This window comes from Manis javanica, chromosome 3 (assembly GCF_040802235.1).
Source record: "Manis javanica isolate MJ-LG chromosome 3, MJ_LKY, whole genome shotgun sequence".
NCBI lineage: Eukaryota > Metazoa > Chordata > Mammalia > Pholidota > Manidae > Manis > Manis javanica.
In genome coordinates this window covers 78,302,611-78,323,650 of record NC_133158.1, presented here as the reverse complement: position 1 = coordinate 78,323,650, position 21,040 = coordinate 78,302,611, and the positions used below count along the sequence as shown (strand labels likewise).

The 21,040-nt window shown below is 35.7% G+C and overlaps 1 protein-coding gene across 26 annotated transcripts in view; it reads right to left on the bottom strand.

Annotated features, from left to right (window-relative positions):
* The window catches only part of ABI3BP (ABI family member 3 binding protein), a 238,687-nt gene that overhangs the window by 112,803 nt on the left and 104,844 nt on the right, over window positions 1-21,040 (bottom strand). For 24 of the 26 annotated variants that reach the window (XM_073231729.1, XM_073231731.1, XM_073231736.1 and 21 more), the window contains exons 7-13: window positions 16,581-16,629; window positions 15,573-15,644; window positions 14,890-14,982; window positions 8,691-8,768; window positions 5,933-6,007; window positions 5,020-5,091; window positions 4,490-4,564 (exon numbers count right to left, since the gene is read on the bottom strand). In XM_073231729.1, the coding sequence (XP_073087830.1) occupies window positions 4,490-4,564; window positions 5,020-5,091; window positions 5,933-6,007; window positions 8,691-8,768; window positions 14,890-14,982; window positions 15,573-15,644; window positions 16,581-16,629 (514 nt within the window). Of the gene's footprint in view, window positions 1-4,489; window positions 4,565-5,019; window positions 5,092-5,932; window positions 6,008-6,734; window positions 6,810-8,690; window positions 8,769-14,889; window positions 14,983-15,572; window positions 15,645-16,580; window positions 16,630-21,040 lie in introns of all 26 variants that reach the window. The other 2 variants (XM_036998592.2, XM_073231747.1) reach the window with 2 other exon arrangements.

The window sequence follows — 21,040 nt, the reverse complement described above, 5'->3', positions numbered from 1 at the left end:
AGTCTCTCACATACCTTCTTAAAAGAAAATGTAAATAGGCTTCGAATGACTTCTGGAGAATCAACATAATTGTATACATACAACCCTTTGAATCTCTTAATACTATACAGATACAAAATTATATTATTTCAGCAAAGAAGTAAACCAAAAAGTACCTGCACATGCATGCAAATGCACAATTTATTGAAGGGGTGGAAGGTACTGACACCTTTTCTAGAACTCACTCTATAGTAACACAGAAATCATAGTCAACTGGCCCCTTTCCAGTAGAACATAAGACCGATTCCATTGCATCACTGGAAAGATAGACTTTTTTGAATGTCACAAGCATTTAAGTAATTTTAAAACATGGATTTCTTTTAATACATAATTTATAAATAAGTTTATTCTGGCATATAATTATAAAGCATATTTTTATAATTTCCTTTCTCTGCTTTAAGGAAAACTGGACTTGCCAAGGGAATCAAAACAAACTTTAGAGAAGTTTTGGTACAAAATACAATTCTAAATAATGAGATCACTAAAGAAAGATTAGGGTAAATGGGCTGAAAGTGGAGAAGAATACATTTGATGACTACACTTTTCAGATTTACTGGGATATTCCAAATTCCAAATATCCCATCCCACTTTTGTCATAAACTATTGAAATGACCCAGGGGGTTCAATATTCAGCCTGCAAGTTCGAATTTCCATAAAGCTTTTTATACTGAAAATACAGAAATGTTTTCTGAGACCATGCATTCTGAGGATTTTATATAGAATATGAAGTAAATGTGGAAAATAAATCCAGTAAATGCTGAAGCAAAATGAATTTCATGAAAGGTATTAATAAATTATGTTTAATGGCTGATAGAAGAGTACAAGCAACCCCTGGCATCCAGGATCTGCCTTGGTACCCACAGCTGGGCTGTGGTGGTGGTCTGCTAAAAATCGACAATTTGAAATAACACCAATGTCAAAAGACCACAGGGACAAAAATGGATCAAGATAAAAACAAGACCACTCTGCAAACATGTTGAACACAGACAAATGCATGAACACAAACATACTGTCCCCACATTCTGGCTAATACAAGTAATTGCTGCTTCTTTGCCAATCACATCATTAGCTTCACTCCATTCTTCTTGCCTTCTAGTTAACCATTATTAAGATACTCAGTTATAGAATTACTACCCCTTCTGATAACATCCAGTCCAGAGCAGAGCTTCACTTCCTTGGATGCTCCCCAGAATCACCTAACAGAAGACCAAGTCCTACAATAAGTCCTTTCCAGAACCTTATTAGGAGATCCCATAGTTCTAATGGTTCACTTTCTCTGTTGCTGCAATGAATAACTAACTAACTCTGTTCAAATACAGGTGCATTACTTTGTGTGGTCTTTGGCTGAAGGGAATTACGTAGTAAATATTGACATAGGGTATTCCCACAGAAAAAATGCATGTATTCATGTTGCTATAATAACATCAGTAACACCAGTTGAAATATATCATTTCTTCAAGGATATAACAGCTAAAAATGGGATGAATGGTTTAATGGATCAGCATTCAAGTACTATCTCTACCTCTTTTCTTAATTTTCAAAACAGTTTCACTAGGAAGCCATGTGAGTAATTGGAAAATAAAATACTAAATAGGAAATAGAAACTTAGTACATGTATAAATTCACACAAAGACAATCACAAGAAACAAGAAAGGCTGAAATGAATGAAAGCATGGTATGAACATATCAACTCTTTAACAAATAATGCATGGAACTTTTAATTTGAAACTTAACATGTTAGGAAGATGCCACATAGCTCTTATACAAAAGTTAGATGGAACAAGCAGTGTGTGCATTAGGAGAAACAAGAGAAATTTAATCACCCACTTTGAGAAACCAGTCTTATATTGATTTAAGGCCTTCTGTCCTATAATTGACCACATTTGATAATTCTTATCTGCACTATGTGAAGTATTACAAACTATAGTGATAGGGAAGTGCTTCTCAAATTTTAATTTTTATACAAATCACCTGGAGATCTTGTTAAAAAGCAGATACTAATTCAATATATCTGAAGTAGAGCCAAGATTCAGCCTTTTTAACAGGCTCTCTGGTGTTGCCAATGGATCATACTGGTCCAAGGATCATGTTGAGTAGCAAAAATATAAAAATTAAATGTTGTAGGGTCAGGCTTGAAAGTTTCTAGGCCTAATGTTCATGCCTGTAATCATCACCTACTGAATTGTTACAGCCTGTGACAAGCCCCAGCACTTCATCCAGAGGGGATTGGCAGATGACATTTGGAAGTGGCAGCTGAGGGTTGGCAGCAGAACAATGAAGCTGCTTCCTACTGCAGTGCTCACTATTCATACTTCATCAGGGCAGTACAGAGTATTTCTTTTCTGGAATCAAAGGCAAAGGGAACCTTTCCTTTATTGGGAAATTCAATCTCACCTATTTTTGTCTCTTTGCAACTCAACAACCCTAAAAGTATAATTTTCCCCACTCCCCAAAGTTTGGTTTGATTCTGACCTTGTACATGTGTGGGGAAGTTGGGGTTCCTATGGCCAGGATCCTCACTGAACTTAAACCACCTGATGATGTAACTGGCCTGTTGCTAGGCTACCGCTTCCACACCTTTAGGCAATAAGCCATATTGTGCTATATAGAAAGCTCAGCCCAGTGCTCTGGGTGGAGGCAGAGATGGTAGTGCTCAACCTACCATCGGAGAACAAGCCGGGTAATAAACCCTTTCACCCCAAAGAATATTCTGCTATCAATTTCTTTGGTCACATTGAATCCATAGCGAACTTGCCCAGGGCTGAAACCCATTGGCAAGACAGCATGATTCATATCCTAGGCACTAAAACTTCGTAAATGGTTTTCTTGAGGTTTTGGTCAATATACTCTTGAATAATCATGGACACCAAAAACCTAGAGGCTGCTCAAGGAAGCCAGGGGGGGACCCGATGTGCTCTACATTACAACACAAAAGCTGAGAGATGAAAGGGACATAAGAGTTTTCCTATTCTGGTGGGCCCCGAAAGTATTTGGTTTGGGAGATGTGATGTGCATGACGGATGTGGGAGTCAGGCCAGGCATGCCACAGGGCAGCAGATAAACCATGACATGTACCCACAGACTAGTTTTTATTCTACCATCACCTGTGCAGCTGTGCCTGCTTGATGGTAAGTGGAACTAGAGGTACAGTATGAAACTCTACCAGAATCAGTACCTTAGATCTAGGTGACCTGGATTGCTATAGGTATTTTTTGTACCCACATTAAGTAATTTAACTAGAGTTTCAGGGTCAGTGACTAGGGGAACCAAGGCTTAGAGAGACCCATTTTGAAACTTCTCCAGATTAGTCAACTTTCAAGTGTTTTTTCATTTGAGAAAACTAGGGAAGACTATAATAGACATGTTTACTTCATTTAATGCTATCCTTTTATCTTTTGCTAAGATCAGAACCCATCACAGTCCCTGAGAAAGGACAATTTGACTAAAACTTATGTGTCTGAAGGCTCATTCTCAACACTTCTCAAACCAGTCCTCTGCTGGGCTCCTCTCTGGAGAATACCACAGAATGTCAGTGTATCTATCTTCATTATGTGAACATCTAACTATTTTATATACTATGTTATATGTAGTAAAAAAAAATCACAACCAGAAGGTTCACAAAGTTTAAAATACAAACAAGTAAAACAAAAATCATGGATGTAATCACACAAAATACTTTCTGAGGTTTTCTTATAATTCTCACATGCTGAATATTCTCTTTAGTTGACTGCTAGACATCAAAGTAAAGATTATAGGGGAAAACTTTAACTGGGAAAAATCTAATTTTTTAAACAGGGAAACTATCTCCCTCAATCAGTTGTAGTGGTAAAACACAGAATTCTCAGAAAAAGCCACTCAACACAGTTAACAAAAGAAAGATCCAGAAAAGTAGGGAAAAATAGCTAAAGTATATAGTTAATGGGAAATTCAGAACTAAAACCAAGGTCCATGTTAATGCCAACACCTGTGCTCTTCCTTCTGAATCACCATATGCTTAGATTTTAGGATTTAATAATAATATCTTGTGTATAGTAAGCTCTCAAATGTTCACTGAATATTCTGCTGAAAAGGAAGCAAGTATCTACCTGCATGGGAAACATTAAATTCATACTGTTATATTAGATCTATGAAATCATGATTTTGTTATTGCTTTCATGTCACTAAAAAGATCTTTAGAAATCTGTGAGACAATTTATAGTTCATCTTCTAGCTAGACTTCTAAATTATATAAGCAGACATTATAACACAGATCTTGAAAATAAATGCAAAATAATCCATTTTACTTCTATATTGAGAAAAAAATCATTAAGTATTAATGGATTATAGTGTTGTTATCATTTACTACAAATCATAATGATAATCCACCAAGGAACCTATAAAAACAAAAACAAGAGAAGTTATTTGATACTGCTGTTCCAATCTATTTTTTTTTTTAAAGCAATGCAATTACCAGTTTGAGGTGGAAGAACTTTGGAATCTTCAGGTGTTTTACTTGTAGGCACAATCCACAGCTTTTCACTTGAAGCTACAGAAAAAGAAATGAAATTTGTTGAAAATTTTTTTGAGAGAAAGACAGAAATTTGCTGGTACTGTTAAGTTCCTACCAGAAGCCTGTAATAAAAGCACATACTTACTAATCCAGTCAAAAAGTCACATATATCAGGAAATCAATATATGCCCATACAGAAAGCATATGATTAGAGACTACAGAGACACCAGAGTCTGCAGTTATTTTGTAAAAGTTTTGATGGTGGAAAACTAAATGAGCTATATGGAATTAACATACTGATGATTGCCACTGCATTTGTAGAAAATCTAATCAGACAAGATTTTTTTTTTAACCAAATCAACTACTTATTTGGCTGAGTTACTCAATTCATCAGTTCACTGTGGTGTGCAGGTACAGGATTCAGTAAACGTGTCCTGCAGAAGTATGCAATCTCCCATATCATAATGCCAGACTTAAGTTGCTGTTATTACCCAAGGTGCCCCCAGGTTTCTCAAAAGGGAAAGGTGTTTTTGCCTGAGGAAATTCTGGAAGTCTTTTTGGAGCTGTAATGAAACACATAAGAAATGTTATGACTTGAGGTACAAGCAACAGAGGAAAGATTAAAAAAATCTCAAACTTGCAAAAACAAAAAACAAACACAGAAATGCATATTATTACATCAAGTAAGCGACTCAGTATTTCTTACTCCTGTGTTTCAATGGTGAATATAAGAAAGCTTCTTTATCTATTTTTTGTAATCAGGTCACCAAATTTGAGGAATTTTGGCTCTTCTTTACTCCTTTATTAAACTAGTTTCTTAATTTCTTCAGCTATATGTACATGTGTTCTTAGATATATTTCACTTAAACTTAAATCAAGCCCCAAACGCATCCAAACTAGAAAATGTCTGTCTAATATCTTTTAAAAATAGAATTTTGGAAACCACATGACTTTATATTTAAGCTCCCCTCCAACAAGTTTTTTGATATTGCATTCAGAAAAAAAATTCTAAGAATTCTAAAAGCATTATGCAAAAATTTTGTAAATATATCTTCTTTGTCAGGAGAAACAATGGAATAAAAAGACATTTAGGAAAAATTTAGAACATTTATTCCATGACACAATGATCTGGAGTTAAAAGCATCAATTATAATATCTAAACATGGCTACCAAAAAGAAAAACTACCAGAAGATTTGTCATCTGGAGAAAGACTCTTTAGGATTCTAAATTATTAAATAAAGATTTTATAAGGGCTTAGTATTGGGGAGCTTATTGTTCTATAAGCCATGTGTCCCTTCTTCCCTGAGAGGAGGTAAATTTGAATGAATTAGCCTAAGGACTTCTTTCAGACATGCTTAACATTTCCAAAGCAAAAATAAGCTGTAGTGTACAATAATTTTTACCTAGAGTGCTCAGTGGCAATTCAAACCTAGGTATCAAAACAGTTTGAGGTGTTTCTGGAGTCCTTTCACTGAGAACTGCAATAAAGAAGAATTTGGTTATCAACTCACAAGTCAGGATTTGACACAGTGTCTTAGCCGTGATTGTGTGAAGCATGCTCATAACAGAGTGCATCTGGAAGCTGATGCCTTTCATGGAAATAGCTGCCTTTCTTTGGAAAACTTTTACATAGCTGTTAAAATTGGAAGGTACACTTTCAAAGGTCCTTGGTATGGCACGGAGGATCACCATCACACGTACAGAACAAAATACATGCTGCTCCTTTTCTTTAGGAGGACAAAGCAAGTTAGATTCTCTTGGGCCAAGAAGCAGCTAATGTGCACGACATGAAATTCTTATTACAAAGCATGACACTTTGAGGATTCTCCTCAAGGGTAGTACTCACAAGACCTGGAGAAGCCAATCAAAACAGAAAGCACAGACATAGTCAAGACTTCCAGTTTTCCTCCCCTCCTCCAAGCGCTGTGGGCTAAAAGGCTGGCATTCTGATTTTCTATATATCCCAAGAGACTGGGAAAAAGGGTACATTAGCATCTAGCATCCAAAGCTGCTTAGAATATCAGTCACCAGAATCAAGGCATGTCCTTAACTCTCTAAACAAAACTGGTCCAAGAAATAGGATGATTAACTACTGCCAGTAAAGGGGAGAAGAGAGGGAAACTGAGGCATTGGGATTATTATTATTATTATTTTTTTGAGAACAAAAATTTCTTAAAAGACTTAAAAGAAAGTTCTCAGAATTACCCAGTATAATTTCTGAAATGTCTAATGCCTTAGACACAGTGGGTTTAGTGGTTCTGGGCACTGATGCAGGAGTCACTGGAAGGTAAAACAGGCAACTTTACAAATTATGATAAAATGGTGAAGGCACTTCTGTTGCCTTTACAGTAACTGACACATCAAGTTGTTCAGGACTTGAAGTGAAGGATGTTAAGGATACCTGGCTTGCCCCAGGTGCCGGAGCTGACACTCCTCCCAGCCCTTCCTTTCTGGGTTTGGTCTGTTTTCCACGGATTCCAAAAAGCACACTGAACTGACCATGAAAGCACTTATCAGATTCATCATAATTTTTTATTTGTCTGACTTTTTCTTTCTCTTTATCTCTAGGGCTTTGCACAATGTCCAGGTTATAGTAAGCAAGCACCTGATAAATGTTTATTAAATGAGTAAGTGGGCAAATAAACAATGACCCAAGGCTAAAAAGTTTGTCTAGAACTATTACATTATAAGACTTCTCTTTTCCAAATTGCACTCTATAAGCAAAGCTTGGAACTGAGTTGAAATTATGATAAGGATTCAAATGCTCATCAACCACTAGGTTGTTCTAAGTGTGAAACAAAGACAAAAATGACCTCAGATAAAAGGTTTTCAAGAAGTATGAACCAGGATCACTGAGATCTGGAATGCATTGTAAACTAGACAACTCCAGAATTTTGTGGGTAAGGACATGGAATAAACAGAATAATACTGAATAAAAAGTTATGGTGTTTGCCTAAGGGTTTCTGAAGTGGAAAATTCTGAGGAAGATTTGGCAGAGAACAAAGAAATCTGTTGATTCTCCCATCAGATACTGTGCCAGGAGAAGAAAATGTAATTGGGAAAAGTGGGTAGAATATTTGGAGCAGAAAAGAACTTGGAGTCACCCCCTGGGGCATGCCTTTGCTCTTCTGGGTACTGATCAGTAATACTCAAGTCAGAAAACTAGCTGGGAATTTCATTGATTAGATTAGTCCAGCATTTTGAATAGGTTCTACCTCTGCCCCAACTCCCAGAAGGTAAGAGATGTAAGGTCTACCTTTCTCCTTTAGGCAGGACTATATATTTCTGACTCTGTCAGAAATATTCCTACTTGAATAGATGTCTTGAAATCAAGTTATTTTATTTCCTCACCAATCTTTATCTTCTCTTGACTAGTTATGAGTCCAAAAGTTTAATACAAGGTAAATATCACTGATATTTCAATGGTAACTTTTGGGTCAAAAAATTCACTTTAGACTGGAGTTACTTTGCTAAATGTGGATTTGGGGGCCTTCTTGCTAGATGCTTGTTTCACTGAGTCCTGGATGAGGTGGCATGGATCAGGCAAAAACTTTGTAGTTCAGAGAATAATGTGTCCCCCAATGGGCTGGTCTTGGGCAGTCCATTCAGAGAAGAAATGCTCAATGTTTGCTAGTAATGGCTGATAAACTATGGGGAAAATGCATACCACATTTGTTCTTCAAAGGATTTTTACTGAATGATTACTTATGCTCTATATTAGTATTGTTAATTTTTCAGATATATTTTTACTAAATGATTCCAGGAGACTTTCATACATCTCAAGCTATAAATTTGTGAGGGATAATTTGCTAAACTGACCAGTTGTGAAAGTCAAGTAATGAAAAACAGTCCTTTACATAAAAGAAAGGCACAAAAACCTGGCATTACATTTTAGTATAAAAGTATTTCAGAATGTCAAAGTAACAACTTTCACTGAGAGTGAAAAATACAGTTACATGATTCAATAGTTCATTTTACATCGGCTGTTTTTTCAGACTTTAGATTAAGGACCTAGAATCTTCAGTCATTTTGGGCTTATGGGTGGATGTGAATGTCCTACTGGCTTTTCACTGAAAAAATGTACAGGCTTGTCAATCATTAGCTATTTGAATAAACATATTATTTATTCTCTCAAAGTTAACAACATAGGGATCTCATTACCTGTTATGGGCTGTGCTGGGATTTTTTCCACCTGTGGTGTTTTAGATTCAGCAGGTAATGCCAAGGTTTCATTTGTAGCTGAAAAGTCAGAGAACAATTTACTTCACTTCTTCATAACACACTGTCCAAATATAATCCTTTCAAAACATAATCAACAGATTATTTCAAGGAATCTATTCTGCATTTATCCATTCCCACCAGGCGGTGAACAAACGTAGTGTGCATTTCTACCAGGGATTAGTGTGAGTAGATGACAGTGTTCAGAATTCCTTCTCATTAACCCCAAGTAATCCTCAGAACTGAGCTGGCACTGTAATGAAGGGAAAAAGTCATAACCTAATACCTGGATAACTCTCAAGTCATTTTGACTCAGAGTTTCTGGAAGGCATCAGATATATTGCAAACACTATCTAGTATTTAGTATTCCTATTTTTAAAACTACTCCTAATTTTAAAAAAACCAATAAACAGAAATTTTTCATTATTGTGCATGGTAAGAAATGTAATAGGTTATGACACTGAAATATTAGAAAAACACAAATAACACACCAGAAACTAAATTATTCTAAAATTTTTGCAGCAAAAAGAAATACCAAGTTACTTAGTTGAGACATCTGTTAAGATAGATCTTTTGGTCTCTGTGGGAATTAAGCATAAAGAATTAATTTTTTTTCCTCTTCAGACAACTATGCAGGACAGACACTTCCTTCCAAAATGCAGGTATTCTTTTTAGAGAAAGTATATTTCAATACCAGGGTCTCTCAAAGATAAAGACATTTCCCATTTAAAAAGAGCACTTAGGATTAACTTGACTCAGCTATTTAGCACACTGAATCAATGATTTACTTGCAACACTTTGAAATAGTCTAGTGGCATAAAAGAATTCATCCCTGTCTGAGATACCTGGATTGTGTCATCTTGAACTGATTATAACCAGATGGGATGTTTTAAGAATCCTAAGGCTGCACAGAACTTGGATCTCTCAGCTTTGGCACTATTGATATTCTGGCCTGGATAATCTTCTGTTGCGAGCGGTCTTTCTTGTGTACTGTAGGGTATTTAGCAGCATCTCTGGCCTCCACCCACTGGATTCCACTAGCATTTCCACTGTTGTACCAACCAAGTTATCTCTCATTGCCAGATTGTCCTCTGTTGAGAATTACTGTTCCCTCAAAGTTCTTTAAGGATGCATAGTGTAACTTCCTTCTGTCGTTCACATCACTATTGTGAAGATCACTTTCTGTTTTCCAGTTAACATGGGAACAAAATATTTATTTACTTCTGTGGGACTTCACAACAATTACAAAGTCATCCCTTTCACAATGTTAATAGGAGCAAATGATTTCCAGTCTCTATTATGGAGCATATGGTAGATTCCTACAGAGAGCTACTTAGTATCAGGAGTGATTTAAAATGCTAGGAATAGAAAGACATATGCACCCCTATGTTTATCGCAGCACTATTTACAATAGCCAAGATATGGAAGCAACCTAAGTGTCCATCAGTAGATAAGTGGATAAAGAAGATGTGGTACATACATACACAATGGAATACTATTCAGCCATAAGAAAGAAACAAATCCTACCATTTGCAACAACATGGATGGAGCTAGAGGGTATTAATGCTCAGTGAAATAACTCAGGCAGAGAAAGACAAATACCAAATGATTTCCCTCATTTGTGGAGTGTAACAATGAAGAAAAACTGAAGGAACAAAACAGCAGCAGACTCACAGACTCCAAGAAGGAACTAGTGGTTACCAAAGGGGAGGGGTGGGGGTGGACAGGTGGAGAGGGAGGGAGAAGGGGATTGTGGAGTATCATGATTGGTGCTCATGATGTGTGTGGGGTCACAGGGAAGACAGTGTAGCTCAGAGAAGAGAAATAGGTACTCTGTGGCATCTTACTACACTGATGGACAGTGACTGCAATGGGGTATGGTTGCGTGGGGGGACTCAATAAGGGTGAATGTAATAACCACATTATTTTTCTTGTGAAACCTTCATAAGAGTGTATATCAATGATACCTTAATAAAAAATAAAATAAAATAAAATAAAATAAAATAAAATAAATAAAATAAAATAAAAATAAAATAAAATAAAAAATAAAACAAAACAAAACAAAACAAAACAAAATAAAATAAAATAAAATAAAATGCTAGGGATAGGTGCCCTGAGTGCTGGCATATCTGATAGCCAAGTATGTGTTTTGGATTCATGTACACATGAAGTTGCCCAACATGTTTGCACAGCAGAAATGTTTAATACCATTGTTCCAATTAATTTAGCAGGGTATAAAGATAAGAGACTCTGCAACATTTAAGAAAACAGATCTAATATAAATTTATGATAAATTCTATTGTCAGAATTTCTAAATTTGATCAACAGTTTTTCCAGCTTCTTTTGAAGTTGTGGCTTTTGTTTAGAACCATTGTAATTGTTTGCAAAAGAAACAACATTCAGATTACAAATTTTTATGAGCTCTGGTTCTGTTATTTCCAGCAGGTACCACAGGAAGGTTGTTTTCAGAAATGTTTTCGTTACTGCTCTCTCCTCCTTCAGGATGCCTTTGCTCACCCTCTCCTCCCAGTGTAATATCCTACTTTCTTAGTGGTTCCTTGGCTGACTAGGACTGACAGATGGAGAGATGGATGGAAGGATTGTCTGTCTGTCTGTCTACTTTAACCTCCAGATCCTAGACTTTCAGGAAATGCTCCGAACTGGTTTGCTTTAGCTCCTTACATTCGAAACATGTCCTGAGTTGGCAATCACTTAACCTAAAAATGCTAAACTACCTTCCTAAGAGATATTTGTATTTATACATTGTTAATTTCTTATAAAGGCATACTGTATTTTAAATAGGGCATTTCAGGCATCAGAGAAATTGGTAGATGGGAAAGATATTTTCATGGGGAACTCTTCATGCCTCCTATCAACCCATGAACAGTCACCTGCATCATCTACGTGCAACTGCAGTCTTGGCAAAAGCAGATTAAAATGCCCTGAGAACTTGGCCTAAAACCCAGGAAATTCTTTTCCTCTCTTATTCTTCTGTACCTTTTTCAACACAGTTGTTTCCTTTAATTTTTGGCAGGCTAACTCTTAGCTTTGGCAAACCCTTTATATGTCCCAGGGAGATGTGTGTGTTAACACTAGATTCATTGTTTATTTCTCTCATTATTCACACCATGTGTTCTTAAAACAAAAGCTATTAATTTTTTGATGTCCCATGATGGGCCCTGCTGGAATGAGATTATGTTTAGGATTTACCGCTCAAAAAATAGCACTTTTCTGAATTGCAATGATAAATAACTTTAAGAAAGTTTACTACTCCCTTGGGAGTATAAAGAACAGTTTACACTCACACTCTTTTTATAAAATAACAGTGTTTCAAATATAATTTTTAAACATAGTCTATTAAGATTGGTACTGTTGATGGGCTTACTGGACATTTTCAAGCATATTGGCTATCAATCTATTCAATGCTTAGTGTAAGAAATATGCAATGTGTTAAATTTAAGATAGGTAGATCCCCAGATATACAAGTTAAAAAGATATTTAACTATTTGAATAGGATTTTTCTTCAATAAAATCATACTCAATCCTGAAGCGTTAGTGAATACAGAAAGACAAAAGGAAGAGCAAAACAAAAAATCCACTATTAACTTCTTGAAATTAAAGAAAACAAAAAGGCTGAATTGGTATTAAGGTAACATGTAGGACTTTGCAAAAACCAAAAAAAAAAGAACCACACAGGAGGAAATATCAATCACTCAGGACTAAGGAGTAAGGAATAAAACACATTTAGTTCAAAACTGACAGCAGTGGTCTGGGAAAAAACTCTGCTCATTTTCAGTCTCTTTCACAAATTCTGGTTTTTCTAGTTCAGATGGATGGATTAGGGACCAAATCAGTAAGAGATTGGTGGCTCCTTTTCTCTCCTAAACAAGACTCTCCCATACACGAGGTATATATCTCCGGGCAGAGAACAGGTACAGGAGTCCTGAGCTCTGATTTCAAACACAGGTTCACCTAGGGAATTTAATTTGGAAGCTTCCTGGCTTTTAGCACAGCATTTAGATGATGTATATTTGAGTTACAGGGTTTTATAGCTAAAGGCAGGTGATCAGATCTGATGTACAGCTACGGTAATGAAGCCTAGAGTCACTTGTCCATGTTCTTGGTGGTAACTCACTCTAGGACTAACAGGTATGATTATTTTACAGTAAAAATGTAAGGACTGTACAAAATTACAAAGATTTATTGGCATATATTTTCACATCTTAATAAAATGGTCATACATATGTTTAGAAAATTTTTCTAAAATTGTTAAGTCTACAATTAAGTGCTCTTCTACCCACTTAAAGCTTTTTTCCTCCTCCTTCAGGAAGTTCTCAGACTAAAAGCTAAGGAGAACTTCAGAGTTCATCTTTTAAAACTGTTCAATCTGATCACCTAGCATCAAACAAGTGAACAGGTTAGGCCACCAACAAGGGAGAAGAAATTAAGTCTGAGGCCGCAGCATGAGCAGGTCTTGGGGATTCTGTAACTCACCACTGTAGCCCCCAGCAACTTGCAATTCTGGCATGGAAAAATGCTTAGTAGGTATTTGTTGAATGAATGTTGCCAAACAGAGGCTTGGGCCTGTTTCTGTATCCATACAATGTAAAGATGCAATTACGTAAAAGCGCTAAAAGTTCTTAGTGCCTAGTTAAGGGGAAATACTCTGCATGTTTAAGCCCCCTTCAGTTTCTACCACCTCATACCATCTCCTTCTATATTTATCAATAGCCCAAGCCATTCTTCAGAGATGTTAGAAGGGTGGTTCTCAAAGTGTGGCTCCTGGACCAGCAGTATCAACCTCACTACTAGTTGGAAATGCATATTCTCAGGCCCTACCCCAGCCCTCCTGGATCAGTAACTCTGGGGGTGTGCCCAGCAGCCAGTGTACTCACAAGCCCACCAGGGTTTCTCATGCTCCACTAAGTCTGAGACCCTCTGTTCATAGATTTCAACTAATTTGATTCTCACATGCAGCAACTAACTTAGCCTAGTGACCACTGCAATGATTCCCTAGGATCCTTTTAAAGGGCTTTGCTAGGGTTTTATTCCCCAAAATTGTTATATGTTTTTAAAATACTGAAATCAGGTTATTTCTACAAGGTAGAAGCAGTACCAGTCTCAAGTAAATATTAATTCTAGCAGACTTGACCTTTATATCAGTTCTCATTGAATAAATCTAATGGGCCCTTGAAAGTATAGTATAACTTACTTTTATTTGAAAATTATACCTTTATAAATTTGGATAATTTGATAAATTTCAATCTTCTTTCATAAATGTAAATATATTTTATATAAATATAAGATAAATATTTTCCTGTACAATGTTGTGATTTATAGGAGTACCTTCAACACTCCAACCTCCCTGTCCCTTATACTTTTTTTATCATGGCAAAATATGCACAAAATTCACATTCTTCACTTTTAAGTGTACAGTTCAGTGGTATGAGACACGTTCATAATGTTGTGCAACCATCACCACCCTCCATCTCCAGAACTCTTCTCGCCCTGTTAAAGTGAAACTTTGTACCATAAAGCATGAACTCCCCATTCTCCTTGCTTCTAGCCCCTGGCAACCAACGCTCTCCTCTCTGTCTCTATGATTTTGATTACTTGAGACATCTTACGAAAATGGAATCATACAGTATTTATCTTTTTGTGACTGGCTTACTTCACATAACATAATGTGCTCAACTTTCATCCATGCTGTAACATGTGTCCAAATTTATTCCCATCATATGTATAAACCACATTTTGCTTATCCATTCATTCTACTGATGGACACTTGGGTTGCTTCCACATTTTAGCTACTTTTGTGAATTTGTGTATTGAATAATGCTGCTATGAACATGGGTATACAAAACTTCTTTGAGAACTTTTTTCAGTTCTTTTGGGTATATATCTAGAAGTGGAACTGCTAGATCAGATAGTAATTACATTTTTAACTTTTTGAGGAATGGACATAGTGTTTTTCAGAGCAGCTGTGCCATTTCACATTACCATAAATAGTGCTCATACCTGCCCTTACTTTTTATTTGAGATTCCCCAAACAGCTCATTTCCTAGATTCCCTGGATACCCTAGGAATATCCATGGTAGTACTCAGTTACTCCAAAGGTCCAGTATAGAACTTTGCTGCTTACCTAATTGTGTCTTGAGTGCATCTGAAATCTCAAATATTAGGGATGTAGGAAGTTTCACAGTGGTTTCATTAAGACCTGGAATAACAAGGTGGACTGCAAGGACATAGAAGTAGATAAGAGGGAGAAAATGCATCAAAATATAAAAAAGAAGAGCATCATATATCAGAAACTATGAGGTTTTGAACTTACTGTGCTCAGCCAATTTTAACCCAAACTTTAAAACATTAGAAAAAAATTATAGCTTTTAAATAGAATCACTTTCATATTCAGAACTGAACTGACCAAACCTCTGGCTTTTAATTCATGGTGTCAAAAATTATAAAATGCTTGAGATGTGTGGTAAACAAAGAACACCATTAATAATAATAATAATTTAAAAGAGTAGTTCAACATGACAAAGTCTCTCTTATAACTTCAATAACTCTGTGGGGCAGGAAGATGAGCACCATCGGTCCCATGAGGCATGGGCTAGAGTTTTTCTATAACACTTCATGATAGAGGTAACATCTCTTGGCTCCTAGTCTGTAATGGACACGAATCAGGATGCTGCAGACTGAAAGGAAGTGAACTGACATCAATTTAACAGACCTGCTCATGATACTGTATTCCCTAAAGGCCCTATTATGAAAAAAAAAATACAGATTTGCTTAATCTAGGTAATATAGATATCAAGATAGACTCACGTAGTATTGTTCCTCCAAAGGGAGTCCTATCTGGGGATTTAGTTGAAGCCCTGTGAGTAATATTCTGGATCACTGTTGAAATACAAAAGATAGTAGTGTGATGGAAAAAAAAAATAGTCAGAAAGCAGTAAAAAGCTAATAATGTGTAACCATCTGCAGTGGGAAGCCCTGACCTAACTTTTCAATTAATAGAAAGGACCTCTACAGAGCCAATGGGAAGACCAGAATGCATTCTAACGCCCACGCCTTCAAGTAACTAAAGACTCTTTATCGCTCTATGTTCCATTTTAATTAGCTGAAAATTTTCTTCCTCACCTCCACTCCCTGCAGCTACTTGAAGAACTAGCACAAAAGAGACAATGACCCAAGAAATCTAAAAAATTAGAAAATACATATTCTCAAAGCAAAGAATCTTTGGGTAATTCCAATACTAACTGACCTCATTTTGAGAGTACACTTGGGACATAGTTGTTTTCTTACAATGAAGAACTGTTGTAAGTACACAATCTTTTCTATCAAGCAGCTTTCTGTAAATAATGGAGTCATTTAGTAACTGGAAAAACTGGAATTCAAAACAAAACAATTCAATACTGAAATGAAATAACACATTATAATTCTAGAAACCGGGATGTCTTTGCTTTCTCTAAATCATAGTTTTCATTTCATTAATCCAGATATCCTATTAATGATTTTCTTCATGTATGCTCAAATAACTCTGAATAAAGCCACACATATTTAACTGGCTTTTCAAAATTTAATGCTTGTTATGATTGCTTTGTCCCTAATTGTCCAACAAGTGTGACTTGCTGAGACTGGGCCTATTAGCATAGGAGACAAAATTATATATTAATTTCTAATGTACTAGATTATACAGATTTCCTCAAATTTTACCACTAAAACAACAATGAGGGAAATTGGGAAAATATGCACTATGTTTAATTATCTCATTTAAAAAGAATATTGAATATAATTGTAAACACACATCCAGAGTAAACTCACACAACTTACCTTGCTTGATGATTGTTACTGGGATTATCCTCCTTGGGACATATGCTGGCTGAAAAGAGGACAGTGAGCTTCTGAGTAAGAAATTTGCAAGTTTGTTGACTTAAAAAAACTAATCCAAAAAACTACAAGGAGTTCTTGCTTGTCTTCAGTGAAGTCTCCCATGACACTGGCTTAACAGTTGCTGAAAGATCTTTGTACATATATCTGCCTTTATTTTATTGGAATCACTTGGTTTTCCCCATAAACATGCAAAGATTTGACAGCAGTCTCTTCAGAACTCCCATCGGTTTAGTCGACTCAACTATGTGATGGAAAGATGTTAAAGCCTCCGGATTGACTACTACCTTATTTTCACTTTATTTGAGATGTGACCCAGCCAAATTCTGTCTTTACATTCCCTCTCACAGGGATGTTATGCTATATATTATCTTTTAAAACCAAGCGACATCAGTTCTTTGAGTGTACGCACTTGCTGCTGTTAAAAACCACCACCATGAACTCCTGACTCTAAGCACTTCCCTGTCCAAGGAGGTAGAGCTAGAGCTCAGATTCAGGCATTTCTGCTTCCAGCGCCTGTACTCTTTAAGCATTCTGCATGTATTAATGCACAAAGGACCTCAGAATTCGAAGGGCAGGCTTCAAGAGAGTGTATGCTCAGACACTATCGGTAAATAATGGAATGATATTTACCTATAAGAGAAAAGCAGCAAATATATGCAGAAGTATTAGACTGACTTAAAGAGGCAAGCATGACATCAATTTTTTATGCTGGATTTAACCTGTATAACATGATACAGATACTCCATGTACCAGATCTGTTGCTAATCCAAGCAGTGCTGAATAAAATACCACATAGGTGTTTATTTACAGTTGTGAGCAAAAGAGACTTCCTAACATGCTACCATTTTAATAAACGATATGCCCATGAAAAGAGCCAGAATACCAAGTTTACTGATGGCTAATTTTCTTTCTGTATTAGGTCCTTATATTAAAAACCACAAAAAAGACACGTTTATTATTATCAAATTATTTTGAAAAGGAGTATCTGTGTCTGTTGACATCTAGAGTTAATTTCATATCTCTCAAAATACTGCCTTCTAACATCAGTCTGAAAAATAATGGGTGACTATTTGGACTGATAATGACTTTATTAGTACCAACTCTATTTTCAGAATCACTCAATTTTCAGAATCACTTCTAAGTTGCCATGTAAGATAGATGGTTAAAGGCTATCCCAAATGATTCCTTTTCAACTTCTCTGCATTCAGAGCTACCCAAGAACACAGACAGCAGTTTGTGAAACACGTTTTGCTGTCCAGTAAGTAACAATGAAGAAAGCCTCACAAAAAAGCCTTAAAACATATCTTCAATTAATTTGGGTTTTCCTTTGGAAATAACCAAGAGTTTCAAACCACAGTTCATCAGAGCTGGCTGGAGTTGGGGGTACTCCTCCTCACAGCTTGAAGTGATAAAATATTTGGCTCTGTGTCACTGATGCAGGAAATTTCTTTCTGGACCTTTTGGTCATACTATCTATGATGTGAAAAAAATTAAATTCACAAAAAATTAAATGCCTGGGAGCAAAGCATTGATTGTCTTTCCCAATCCTGGTGAGTAACTCACTCTAAATGAAATGTTCTGCCAAAAGAAATACAACTTATCGGCATGTGATTTTTTGTTGAAAAGAAGGAATAAAAGAGATGACATCACTGAGTCACATGTAAGATAGAGCATGACAAAAGTGGGTGGGAGATAAGACGTTTCCTAGGAAATCATTCGCAGCAAGAATGAGGAATGCTCTAGAAGAGAATGAAAGAGCAACTCTGTTCCCTGTGATTGGAGTTGAGAAAAAGCCAAAGAGTCCTTAGGGAATGACAATTCAATACTTGGCAGTAGGTCCATTTGTTAATTATTTGGGAAAAATATATAACCTAATCAATACAGAACCTTACTACATACAATACAGCAAAATAAAATCCATGTAGTTCAGAGTTCAATTATTACAAAAGCAAACCTCTTGCAAAACTAAATAAGAAAAGGAAATATTCATGGGCCCTCTGGATACGGAAGGGCTTTCTAAAACATAAAGAAATTGAAGATACGGCAATGGAAAAGAAAATAATTTGATTAAGGAAATTTAAGACATGCTTATTTCAAAAACTTCCACAAACAAAATTGATCACAATTGTAAGAATAATGTTTCTAGATGATATTACAAAAGGTCACTGTTCTTTAATTTATGAAAGTTTTTAAACTATTTAATAAAAACTATGAGGTGTCCGATAAAGAACTGAAACTACAGGTCATTAAACAGAAAATAAAAATGGCAAATAAACAAGTGAAGAAAATACTATTTTGTCAGCAATCAGACAAAAGGAAATTTAAAAACCATTTTATATGATTACATTAGCCAAAAATTTGGTCATGGAAATACATAATGTGGATAATCAGGGAGCTTTAACAGGGCAACTCTGATACATTGCTGGCAAGGTTGTAAACTGGTATGAACATTTTGGAAACAAATTTGACCATACATGTTAGGGAGTTTTAAAAATGTTAAATATCTAAACTGTTCATTGCTGTTCTAAGTATTATAAGGAAACAATTGGAAATGTGAACAGAGATTGTGATCCTGTTTACCATAACATCACTTACAGTTAAAAAACAATTACAAATAACTTAAATGCCCATAAACTAGAACCTGAGTGAGTAAATAATAGTGCGTTTAGACTATGTAACAGAGCAATTAAAATTATGTATGTGATGGTGTGTGTGGGGGTCATGGAGAAGACAGTGTAGCACAGAGAAGACAAATAGTGACTCTGTGGCATCTTACTATACTGATGGGCAGTGACTGCAATGGGGTATGGGGGGACCTGATAATATGGGTGAATGTAGGAACCATTCATAACCAGTGAAACCTTCATAAGAGTGTATATCAGTGATATCTTAATAAGTAAACAAACAAATAAATAAACGAATAAATAAAATTATGCATGTGAATAACATTTAATGACATGAGAAATGCTATGCCATATTTTGGCTAAGTGAAAAGAGAGATACAAAATTATATGTATAGTGTGATTTTAATATTAAAATCATACTTAGAAGATAAATAAAATGTTCTCAAGTTTTAACAGCAGACAATAAATGGTTTTATACTGTTCTTTATTTTGCAGTGTTATAGATAATTCTGTTAGTATTTCTTTTCCCATTTTTATACATTTTAAATATTTAATATTAGATAATTCAGAAAAAATCAATACCAAGCAAAGGAAGAAGAAAAAAAATTAGAGAAAGAGGGAGGGGAGGGATGGAGGAAGGAAGGAAAAGAAAGAAAGAATGAATCCAGGCCTGGGAATTTCTCTGAAATCTCTTCTATTAATATTTAAAATACATCAAAATACTTTCCTGGGAAATCATTATAACCTAATAATCATGACTGATAATAATTTCTCAAGGTACATACTTTTCTGCCAACTCCAACACATAAACATTTGCTGTATCATGAGTAATTCTCAGTCAGTTCTATTTTATGAAAATCCATTTTCTGTCACTGAAAAGAATCTTGCATTTTTTTTATTCCAATGATGTATGTACTACTTTATTTCCCACTGGGCTACATGATCAATGGGATATTTTGTGGGCATAAATTTAGTAAGACATAAAAAGATATCCATCTACATACATCATGCACACATTGAATAGAGCAAATTTGCAACTGTGAGTAGAGTATTTGCTTATTCATTTGACTCTAGGATACTTCTCTGGCTGGGTATTCAGCACCAGTTCCCCTCTTCTCATCAAATACCTTCTCTACCTGCTCAGTGACTTATGTCCTTCACTTTAAAATTGGGCATGTGATTTAAAATGCAAGCATCTCTTTGGCGGGCGTAACAGTGGCCTACTTGTATGGTATATAGTACATAACTGACGGGATGCTTCCTGGGAATAGATTTTGAGAAGTGGAGGGAAGAGAGAACAGAGACTGAGTTTCTAAAGTGAGACAGAAAAGGGTGTCTAGATGGGGGGAATGCCTAGCACATTTCATATACTAACACTTCCTGCACTGAATAGAGGCTGAGTGCATTAAAAAAACACACCAGTTTGCTTTATCATTTTGAAAATGGTGGCTCTTTCAAGTAGGAAGTGATAGAAAATAGGGGAAAGATTTCAACAACAGCAATATCTGTAGAGCATGTACTAATTCCATTTTGAGACATCTGATAGCAAAAGACAATCCACAGGACAGAAGATAATAAACATCACCTCAAAATGCCTGAGGTAATGAAATACTAAAGGTAACTATATTGAATATCAGAATTTTAGAGCTTTGAACAAATTAGAGATGTTCTCATACTTTTACCTCTGTTTTCTGAAAAAGAAACAAATCTTTTAAATGTTAAGTATGTTACCCAAAGCCCATAGCTAATCAGTTAATCCAGTTTCAGTATCATAAC